General features: G+C 37.0%; 1 protein-coding gene across 5 annotated transcripts in view; it reads right to left on the minus strand.

The window, feature by feature from the left end:
• LRP1B (LDL receptor related protein 1B) overlaps positions 1 to 11,791 on the minus strand; it is a 2,012,817-nt gene that overhangs the window by 243,339 nt on the left and 1,757,687 nt on the right. For 3 of the 5 annotated variants that reach the window (XM_075317167.1, XM_075317165.1, XM_075317163.1), the window contains exons 57-60: positions 7,352 to 7,437; positions 5,408 to 5,551; positions 4,628 to 4,809; positions 2,688 to 2,887 (exon numbers count right to left, since the gene is read on the minus strand). In XM_075317167.1, coding sequence (XP_075173282.1) covers positions 2,688 to 2,887; positions 4,628 to 4,809; positions 5,408 to 5,551; positions 7,352 to 7,437 — 612 coding nt within the window. The remainder of the gene's footprint in view (positions 1 to 2,687; positions 2,888 to 4,627; positions 4,810 to 5,407; positions 5,552 to 7,351; positions 7,438 to 11,791) is intronic. The other 2 variants (XM_075317168.1, XM_075317164.1) reach the window with 1 other exon arrangement.

An 11,791-nucleotide genomic window follows, 5' to 3' on the forward strand; every position in this document is an offset into this window, starting at 1 on the left:
TAGGGGTTATTAAAGGGGTGAAAAAGGGTGTTTTTTTGTATTTCAATTAAAATAAAGGATTTTTTCAGTGTTTATGTTTATTTCTTTTCACTTACAGGTTAAAAATGGGGGGATTCTCATAGATTAATTTGATTACTAATCTAGGGCTTAGTGGCAGCTGTGATCTGTTATTCACCCCTTATTACCTCATTTGCCTCTTATTACCCCTTCCTACCTTATTCACCCCTTATTACCTCATTACCATACCAGGGCAATTGGGATGAGCCAGGTAAAGTTCTGAGATTCAAGAACATTGAACCAAAGCACATCTCGCATCAAAAATCAAAGCCACTCCATATGGCACATAATATTAGGAAGAAGAAATGGAGCTTACAAGGCTGTTAATGTAAAAATATCCAAGTTTTTATTATACAAAATTCATATTATATTAAAATGGTTTCGATCAGTATAGAAAAAGTACATATACGGTGCTACATAGAGAAAAAGGTGAATTACCACACATAAGTGGGAGAGCAAAGGTGATAACACCCCAAGTAGACATAAAGGGGCAAAGGGTCATACATAAATATAGATGGCTGGCTAGTGACTATGGCGCCTCTGTCTTAGTAACAACCATAATTCTATATAGCCCAATCAGCATAGATCCATAAGGCAGGACAGAGATTTGCCAAATATCAGGCTAATCATGAAAAAAGTCACAGAATGACTAACAAATATGGCGCCCTCACCCTGGCTGGACACATGAGGTAGTGTAGCCAAATCGGCATAAGTCCGTTTTATGCCGGATAGGGATCGCCAGTACAAAGCCAGTCACATAGAGAAGACCCTAAGAACCCAAAACTTACACATGGTTAAGAAGAGGGGCGAACACCAGAGCGTCCCAGGACAGTGCCACGAGCCTTCCTACGCGCGTTTCGCACGGTTTACATCTGCTGGCTTCATCAGGGAAGGTGTTACTAAGACAGAGGCGCCATAGTCACTAGCCAGCCATCTATATTTATGTATGACCCTTTGCCCCTTTATGTCTACTTGGGGTGTTATCACCTTTGCTCTCCCACTTATGTGTGGTAATTCACCTTTTTCGCTATGTAGCACCGTATATGTACTTTTTCTATACTGATCAAAACCATTTTAATATAATATGAATTTTGTATAATAAAAACTTGGATATTTTTACATTAACAGCCTTGTAAGCTCCAAAGTTCTGAGATTGTTGCATCTAATGGATACGACAATCCTGGAGGCTGAGATTTTTAGGTTGGGGGGCCCTATAGGCATGAATCTCCCCAGCCTGAGAATACCAGCTCCCAGCTGTCGGCTTTATCATGATTGGGTATCAAAATTGGGACAAGGGGTGTATGCCATTTTTTTTAAATAATTATTTAGATAATTTCAAAAAAGCCACATGTGGTTCCTTTCACTTTGATACACACCCAAGATAAATGCATAGCTGGGGGCTGCAGCCTGTAGCCGTGACTTTATCTGTGCTGATATAATAATACAGGGGGATCCTATGCCAATGTATTTATTTTTACACCAATAGAGATGCACACAGACAGTTTCTCTGATTGAAAGCATATAAGAAAAATGACAGTGTCCCAATGGGTGAAAGTATCAATCCATCTTTAATCCATATACCTTCTACCACCGCATTTAAGTTCCTGATTCAGGTCCCCATAGACTTCACGTCTGGCCAGATATCTGGGATTCATCTCAGGCCTTAACCCGCCGATCTAGAGTATCTGTGAGTCGCTCATCACTAGCATAATTTCAGTAATAATAATAATAATAATAATAATAATAACAATAATATTTTTTTATTCCTACAAAATTATAGAAAAAGGTAAAGAAATCTTTAATAATAATAATAATAATAATATGTTATTTATTAATATTGCTGCCATGTTCATAATGATGGTAGTAATAATAATAGAAAAAATATTACTATTATTATTATTATTATTGCATTGATAAGTAATTCATTATCGATAATATTAATAAAATATTGCATTATTATTTATTAATATTCTCTGTCATGTTTATAATTGTTGTAGTAATAGAAAATAATATAAAATTATTTAAATTATAAAAGTGAAAGAACAATAAATTAATAATATTAATAATAAGAAGAAGTTATTTATTAATATTGCTGACATGTTTATAATTTTGGTAGTAATAATAATAGAAAAATATATTATTATTATTATTATTACATTAATAAGTAATTCATTTTCAATATTATTAATACAATATTGTATTATTATTTATTAATATTGTCATGTTTATAATTGTAGTTATAGAAAATAGAAAATTATTTAAAATTCTTATAAAAATAATACAGCAATAAATTATTTTTAATTATTATTATTATTATTATTTTTACTAATATTATTAAAATGAAATTATACAGTAATATTAACAAATGATTAATTACTTGTGTATTACAATGGTACAATAATAATAACATATATTAATTATAATTATTATTATTATTAGTAATATTATGATTATGATTATTATTATTATTATTATTATTATTATTATTAGATGTTTGTTTTTCAAGCACAGGTCAAATGATAAAAGAGCAGCTAGCAACATAAAAATGAGAATGGAGACTTTTTTTTATTAATTTATTATTCATAAATACATAAATGTGAAAATATCCCCGGATAAGCCTTGTGTCCTACCTTTGTGTCGTTGGAATCCATCCATGTCGGAGAATTCAATATGATTCTCATCCGCCCAGTAAATTCGCCTGTTGACATAATCTATCGTCAAGGCCGTCGGTCTGGAAATCATTGTTTCTATGACAACACTTTGATTGGATCCATCCATCCCAACGCGCCCGACGTGAGGATACTCGCAGCAGTCTATCCAGTACAAATACCTATGCAGAGTTAATAAACAAGATGTTTACTCGAGTTTCCAATATTTATTTTACCTCTGATGCGCCGGGGATGAGGGGTAAAGGTGGACGCCGGCGGCTGTGATATGTAGTGAACTACAGCGATGTCACTTACGGCGTCTGACTCCTAGTAATTCAATAAAGATATTTTTTCATGTCACAGGATATTCAATCACACAAAGAAAAAATGGATAATAAAAAATATCTACTTTTGTTTTTGTATAAATGTATTTAAGGTTATTGTTAAAGTTAAATATATCAAAATGACTAAAAAAATATGATTTAATCTTCTGCGGCCACTAGAGGCAGTATGAGGTTAACATTACGACTATACACGGTGTTAGCTCCCTCTAGTGGTGGCTTTCATGGAATTCATATTCAATCCATAACCTGTATTCAGTTAGCTCCCAAGCTCCCTCTAGTGGTGGCATACAAAATTTATATTCAATCCATAACCTGTATTAAGTTAGCTCCCTCTAGTGGTGGCATACATGGAATTCATATGCAATCTATAACCTGTATTCAGTTAGCTCCTAAGCTCCCTCTAGTGGTGGCATACATGGAATTCATATGCTATCCATAACCTGTATTAAGTTTGCTCCTAAGCTCCCTCTAGTGGTGGCATACATGAAATTTATATTCAATCCATAACCTGTATTCAGTTAGCTCCCTCTAGTGATGGCATACATGAAATTCATATGCAATCCATAACCTGTATTCAGTTAGCTCCCTCTAGTGATGGCATACATGAAATTCATATGCAATCCATAACCTGTATTTAGTTAGCTCCCTCTAGTGGTGGAATACATGAAATTCATATTCAATCCATAACCTGTATTCAGTTAGCTCCCTCTAGTGGTGGCATACATGAAATTCATATGCAATCCATAACCTGTATTCAGTTAGCTCCCTCTAGTGGTGGCATACATCAAATTTATATTCAATCCATAACCTGTATTAAGTTAGCTCCCTCTAGTGGTGGCATACATGGAATTCATAATCAATCCATAACCTGTATATAGTTAGCTTCAGCTCCTTAGCTCTCTCTAGTGGTAGCATACATGAAATTCATATGCAATCCATAACCTGTATACAGTTAGCTCACAAGCTCCCTCTAGTGGTGGCATACATGGAATTCATATGCTATCCATAACCTGTATATAGTTAGCTCCCTCTAGTGGTGGCATACATGGAATTCATATGCAATCTATAATCTGTGTTCAGTTAGCTCCCAAGCTCCCTCTAGTGGTGGCATACATGGAATTCATATGCTATCCATAACCTGTATATAGTTAGCTCCCTCTAGTGGTGGCATACATGGAATTCATATGCAATCTATAACCTGTATTCAGTTAGCTCCCAAGCTCCCTCTAGTGGTGGCATACATGGAATTCATATGCTATCCATAACCTGAATATAGTTAGCTCCCTCTAGTGGTGGCATACATGGAATTCATATGCTATCCATGACCTGTATTAAGTTAGCTCCTAAGCTCCCTCTAGTGGTGGCATACATGAAATTTATATTCAATCCATAACCTGTATTCAGTTAGCTCCCTCTAGTGGTGGAATACATGAAATTCATATTCAATCCATAACCTGTATTCAGTTAGCTCCTAAGCTCCCTCTAGTGGTGGCAACCGGAAGTCAAAATTCTACCTCTATAGCCAGACTAATAATGAACTCATTCTTCATTTTTTTTTTTTTTAACTATGAGTAATACCTTGATTGAGGATCCAGTGATAAGTCTCTTAGAAACTTAATCATTTTGTTAACAAGTATGGTGGGGAACAAGCCATCCAGCTTGGACACTTCAATAACCCGCTTTTCTGTATCAAACCAATAGAAGTTCTTCCCAATCCAGTCCACGGCAAGTGCGTTGGGTATAGCGGTATTATGTATCACCTTCAACAGAAATAGTAAAAAGCAAGTGGATTCAACTTTTTGGAACTTGTTAAAGTAGTTTTTGATTTTTACAACATCATATAGTAGAATTTGTAAATAGCTGGGAAATACCCAATTTTTATTTTTTTTTTAGCTCAAAGACTAATATCAGAGTTATATTAAAAGTGTCATGCAAATAAACAAAAATCTATGCCCACTATATCAGCCGAGTTACTGCTGATTCAGTGCATTTAGAATTAATCGAAAAGCAATTGTTTTATGTATACAGTCCTTATGCGTCTCCATGTTTAAAGACTACAAACCATTCTTTTTTATAATCTGAAGTTATTTTGTAGTTTTGTTTATTATTTTAGATGCTTTGTGGCACGCAATATTAAAAAATGGGAATACCCTTTAAATAACCATTAAAGGGACCATACAAAATCTCACTTTCCTTTAGGCCATATAATATATTTTCTATTTGGTCATATAACGATCCGGACCTGACAATCATATTATACATTTTTGGGGTTAGGGAAGATGCTGTTAGATACAGATCTTGCATAGAATGCTTAGTACCGCCGTATTGATCATAGTTTATATGCTCATGATACTCTACCTTTACGTCGCTGCCATTCACAAACATCCGATTAACGCGGCTTCCGTTGGATCTGCTGGAATCAATCCAATAGACAACCTCTTCTCTGTAATCAAAGTCCATTGCAATTGCATTGTTTAATCCCTGACAAAGAATACAATCATTCTGATAATGTTGTTAAGCTGCCAGTAAATGGAAGGGCACAATTACACACATATATTATCACACAGTTCAAAAAAAATCATCAGAGCGCGATACAATTAGGTACGGCCTCATGTAAAAACATCCATGAGAATATTTAAACAATTTAGAAAACGCATCAATTGCTGCACATAAAATAAATGCAGATGGTGCAAGTGTTTCATTGTTATCTCACAATGAGTGCTGTTGTTTAACTGCAGGGGATTGACACCTATTAGTACTTTGCAGAATTGATGCAATTGGCTGCACTTTTTATTTCTACCACTAGGTGAAGCCTTGCATATGGCTGAACAGCACAACAAGTGGTAAGATAGGGTACTGCAAGTAAAATTTATCAATAGGAAAATGGGCTGGCTGAACAGCACAACAAGTGGTCAGGAGGGGTACTGCAAGTAAAATTTATCAATAGGAAAATGGGCTGGCTGAACAGCACAACAAGTGGTAAGATAGGGTACTGCAAGTAAAAATTATCAATAGGAAAACTGTATGGCTGAACAGCACAACAAGTGGTAAGATAGGGTACTGCAAGTAAAATGTATTAATAGGAAAACGGTTTGGCTGAACAGCACAAGTGGTCAGGTGGGGTACTGCAAGTAAAATGTGTCAATAAGAAAACTGTATGGCTGAACAGCACAAGAAGTGGTCAGCAGGGGCACTGCAAGTAAAATGTATCAATGGGAAAACTGTATGGCTGAACAGCACAACAAATGGTCAGCAGGGGCACTGCAAGTAAAATGTATCAATGGGAAAACTGTATGGCTGAACAGCACAACATGTGGTCAGGAGGGGTACTGCAAGTAAAATGTATCAATAGGAAAACTGTATGGCTGAACAGCAGAACAAGTGGTCAGGAGGGGTACTGCAAGTAAAATTTATCAATAGGAATAATGTGAAGATTCCGCTAATAACAAAAAATAAATTAATATATATATATATATATATATATATATATATATATATATATATATATATATAATTTATTTTTACTGGCAGTACCTCACCATTGTTCACAGATCATCCAGAGCCAAAAACCAAAAGAGATGCCATGAAACATAAGCGCCACACAACTTAATGGATTTGTCCCAAGATTTCAAAGCATCATTTATTCATAGGATGGGATTAACTTACTGAACGCTGGAACCCCAAGAAGTGATCTCTGCCGAGCGCAGTCTAAATGAAGCATGAGTTTGCCCATTGATACATTCTACTTGCAGTACCCTGACTGACCACATGTTGTGCTGTTCAATAGAATGCACAGTAATACACTTCTTGTTTCTACCTAACATTCTGCTGAACAGCACAATAAGTGGTCAGGTGAGGTATTGCAAGTCAAATTTATCAATAAAAAAAACTGTTTTGGTTCCTCAAAGAACAAAAAAATACATTATAATCAAATAATAAAAAGTAGCCAAAGGTCAAATCACCTGCGATTACAATATTGTCTCCTGTCCTTAGGATGGGGGGTAACTTACAATCTTAGGACAGGTAAGATATGTAGATATTAGAACAGAAGGCATGGCAGCCATTGTGGGTCCCGGCTGGGTACAGGGGCTAAAATTGAGGGGGATAGCATAAGATGGAAATGAGAAGGAATGGCTAATGATAATGAGGCATGGACATTGAGGGCCCTGGACAATCATAACCTTTTTGAGATGAAAATTACAAATTCCGAATTCTTTTCTGTTACCCCCAAATATTTGTAATACTGATATGGAGAATGCTCAGGGTTACTAGCACACATATCCACATTGCTAAACATCTAACCTGCTTCAGCATAGTGTAATTAGATCCGTCTGTGCTCATCCTTCTTATTTCGTGGTGGTCTGCGAGGAGGAGGAAAGGGTCTTCCGCTAAACTCAAGAAAAAGTTACATTTCACTTTAGCCACTGATCAAAACACATGGAAAAGTCAGCACCAAGTCTCCTGGAGAGCGCCAAATCTTACAAGTCATGCACAGTAACTATGCGGATGCGGATGGTGCGGTGGAAGGCGCCTGGTAAGAAAGGAATTACATCTCCCACAAGACGTAGCTCAACTTCTCTGACCATTCCTCCAGCATGAACCCACCAACCAATGTAATCATGGCTGTAATGGTCCTCAGCTGGTTTGCCATATACTAAGACAATTGTTTTTGAAAATTTACAGTGGTTTCCATTTTTAAAACAGTGATCCCCAAATGATAGCACTCATGAAAAATAGCAAAATCAGATAATACTCACCCTCCCCAGGTCCAGGGTTAGCTCTCTGCCCTACGTATGTAATTTTGTTTTGACCAATCACTGGATAAGTGGCTAACGCCAAATATATCAGTAAAACCAATGCTTAGTGATTGGCTGCAGTGATGACTTCCCATTGACTGTACACATCCCCGCTGCAGCCAATCACAGAGATCAGCAACTTATGCCATTCACATTGGAGCCACTGAGCTCAGTGATTAGCTGCAGTGGTGATATCATGTTGACTGTGCACATAACTGCTGCAGACAATCACAGAGATCAGCAGCTTATGCTATCCAAATTATAGCCACTGAGCTCAGTGATTAGCTGCAGTGGTGATATCACGTTGACTGTGCACATAACCGCTGCAGACAATCACAAAGATCAGCAGCTTATGCCATCCACATTAGAGTGGCTGAGCTCAGTGATTGGCTGCAGTTGTGACTTCACATTGACTGTGCAAATTACCACTGCAGCCAATCACAGAGGTCAGCAGCTTATGCCATCCACATTAAAGCCACTGAGCTCGGCAATTGGCTGCAGTGTTGATATCACATTGACTGTGCACATAACCGCTGCAAACAATCGAAAAGATCAACTGCTTATGCCATCCACATTAGAGTAGCTGAGCTCAGTGATTGGCTGCAGTGGTGACATCACATTGACTGTGCCCTTCAGTGCTGCAGCAAATCATTGAGGTCAGTAACTTATGCCATCCACAGTAGAATCACTGAGCTCAGTGATTGGCTGCAGTGGTGACATCCCATTGACTGTGCCTACCAACACTGTAACCAAACCTTGAAATCAGTGGCTCATGCCATCTACATAAGCAGAGCCGCTGAGCTCAGTGATTGGCTGCAGTGGTGTTTTATGTTGTCAATGTGACATCACCACTGCAGTCAAAACACAAAGACAGAAGCAGAGAGAAAGAGACATGGAAAACTTTTATAAAGGACATGTTACCATTTGCAATCATTGTATTGGCTCCAAAGTAACTTAAATAAGAAAAAAGCAACTAATTCTTCTTTACATAAATTGTGCAGTCTATGTCGTCAGCTCCTATGGAGGCCTGTATGTCACAATGGATACAGAATGCAAAAATAAATTATTTAGCCGTGATAAGTTACTTTTTATTGCACGTTCAACTTTTGAATATATATATATATATATATATATATACAGTGCCTACAAGTAGTATTCAACCCCCTGCAGATTTAGCAGGTTTACACATTCGGAATTAACTTGGCATTGTGACATTTGGACTGTAGATCAGCCTGGAAGTGTGAAATGCACTGCAGCAAAAAAGAATGTTATTTCTTTTTTTATTTTTTTTTTAAATTGTGAAAAGTTTATTCAGAGGGTCATTTATTATTCAACCCCTCAATCCACAAGAATTCTGTTTGGTTCCCCTAAAGTATTAAGAAGTATTTCAGGCACAAAGAACAATGAGCTTCACATGTTTGGATTAATTATCTCTTTTTCCAGCCTTTTCTGACTAATTAAGACCCTCCCCAAACTTGTGAACAGCATTCATACTTGGTCAACATGGGAAAGACAAAGGAGCATTCCAAGGCCATCAGAGACAAGATCGTGGAGGGTCACAAGGCTGGCAAGGGGTACAAAACCCTTTCCATGGAGTTGGACCTACCTGTCTTTACTGTTGGGAGCATCATCCGGAAGTGGAAGGCTTATGGAACTACTGTTAGCCTTCCACAGCCTGGACAGCCTTTGAAAGTTTCCACCCGTACCGAGGCCAGGCTTGTCCGAAGAGTCAAGGCTAACCCAAGGACAACAAGGAAGGAGCTCCGGGAAGATCTCATGGCAGTGGGGACATTGGTTTCAGTCAATACCATAAGTAACGTACTCCACCGCAATGGTCTCCGTTCCAGATGAGCCCGTAAGGTACCTTTACTTTCAAAGCGTCATGTCAAGGCTCGTCTACAGTTTGCTCATGATCACTTGGAGGACTCTGAGACAGACTGGTTCAAGGTTCTTTGGTCTGATGAGACCAAGATCGAGATCTTTTGTGCCAACCACACACGTGATGTTTGGAGACTGGATGGCACTGCATACGACCCCAAGAATACCATCCCTACAGTCAAGCATGGTGGTGGCAGCATCATGCTGTGGGGCTATTTCTCAGCCAAGGGGCCTGGCCATCTGGTCCGCATCCATGGGAAGATGGATAGCACGGCCTACCTGGAGATTTTGGCCAAGAACCTCCGCTCCTCCATGAAGGATCTTAAGATGGGTCGTCATTTCATCTTCCAACAAGACAATGACCCAAAGCACACAGCCAAGAAAACCAAGGCCTGGTTCAAGAGGGAAAAAATCAAGGTGTTGCAGTGGCCTAGTCAGTCTCCTGACCTTAACCCAATTGAAAACTTGTGGAAGGAGCTCAAGATTAAAGTCCACATGAGACACTCAAAGAACCTAGATAACTTGGAGAAGATCTGCATGGAGGAGTGGGCCAAGATAACTCCAGAGACCTGTGCCGGCCTGATCAGGTCTTATAAAAAACGATTATTAGCTGTAATTGCAAACAAGGGTTATTCCACAAAATATTAAACCTAGGGGTTGAATAATAATTGACCCACACTTTTATGTTGAAAATTTATTAAAATTTAACTGAGCAACATAACTTGTTGGTTTGTAAGATTTATGCATCTGTTAATAAATCCTGCTCTTGTTTGAAGTTTGCAGGCTCTAACTTATTTGCATCTTATCAAACCTGCTAAATCTGCAGGGGGTTGAATACTACTTGTAGGCACTGTATATATATATATATATATAGTGTAAGAGGGGCACATGGGAGGGACGTATGACTGCAGGACCAAGTTACACTTGGCATTTGCAATATATTTAATAATGGAGAGGTGTATACTTTAAAAAAATAAAGATTTTTTTAGGTAAACTATTTTCCAGTTAATTGTTTCAGATTATTTTAAAACCATTGGAGCAATGAAAAATGACAGCAAAAGTATAAATAAAAAAAATAAGGTTACAATAAAGATGTCTCTCCCCCCCAAACAACAAAGAAACAAACAAAATTGTAAATACAGCGGCTTGTGATACTGGAACTCGGCTGAAAATGGACATCATGAACCAGTGCAAAGTGTGTCACTATATATATATAATGTGTATATACTGTATATATGGCATATATATCTATATATATATCTATCTATATATATATATATATATATATATATCTATATATCTATCCATATATATCTATATACATATATATATATATATATATATATATATATATATATATATATGTACACATTTATAGATATACTGTACATATGGCATATATGTAAATATATATATATATATATATATATATATATATATATATATATATATATATATATATATATATATGTATATATATATACACTTATATATATATATATATATATATATATATATATATATACATACATATATATATATGTAGTTGTTTGGCCTTTAATTAGAATATCTTATTTGTAGAGTTCCGATTTGCCAGTCACAAGCAATTCCGAGTAGGAGCCATATGCAAAATAAGCTGGAGGTGCATTGGGGGCGTGTCCGTGCACTCGGCAGAATCAGTCTGATGTCCCTGATTTCCATACAACTTCTACACCAACTTTCTCACAACTGAGACAGTGAATCTCTGCAAAAATTATATCGCGGTGTGAGCTCCCAAACAGCAATACCCTTAATTGTGTATATAACAAATTGCTGGCAGGTTCCCTTAAAAACAACCAATCAGAATCCACCTTTTATAGCTCTAGAAATCAGAAATTAAAAGGCAGTGTGATCTGATTGGCTGTCGTAGGCATCACTGAAACTTTTTGCAAACGTTTTCGGAAACTTTATTTTGCGCTTGTTTTTGTGCAAAAGTCCTGGGATTAGTAAACATGAGTGTGGTCTGTGCAGCAGTGGTCATCATTATCAGTTAATGTTAGGCTATGTGCACACGTTGCTTTTTTGTGTG

This window comes from Anomaloglossus baeobatrachus, chromosome 7 (genome assembly GCF_048569485.1).
Source record: "Anomaloglossus baeobatrachus isolate aAnoBae1 chromosome 7, aAnoBae1.hap1, whole genome shotgun sequence".
NCBI classification, from domain to species: Eukaryota; Metazoa; Chordata; class Amphibia; order Anura; family Aromobatidae; genus Anomaloglossus; species Anomaloglossus baeobatrachus.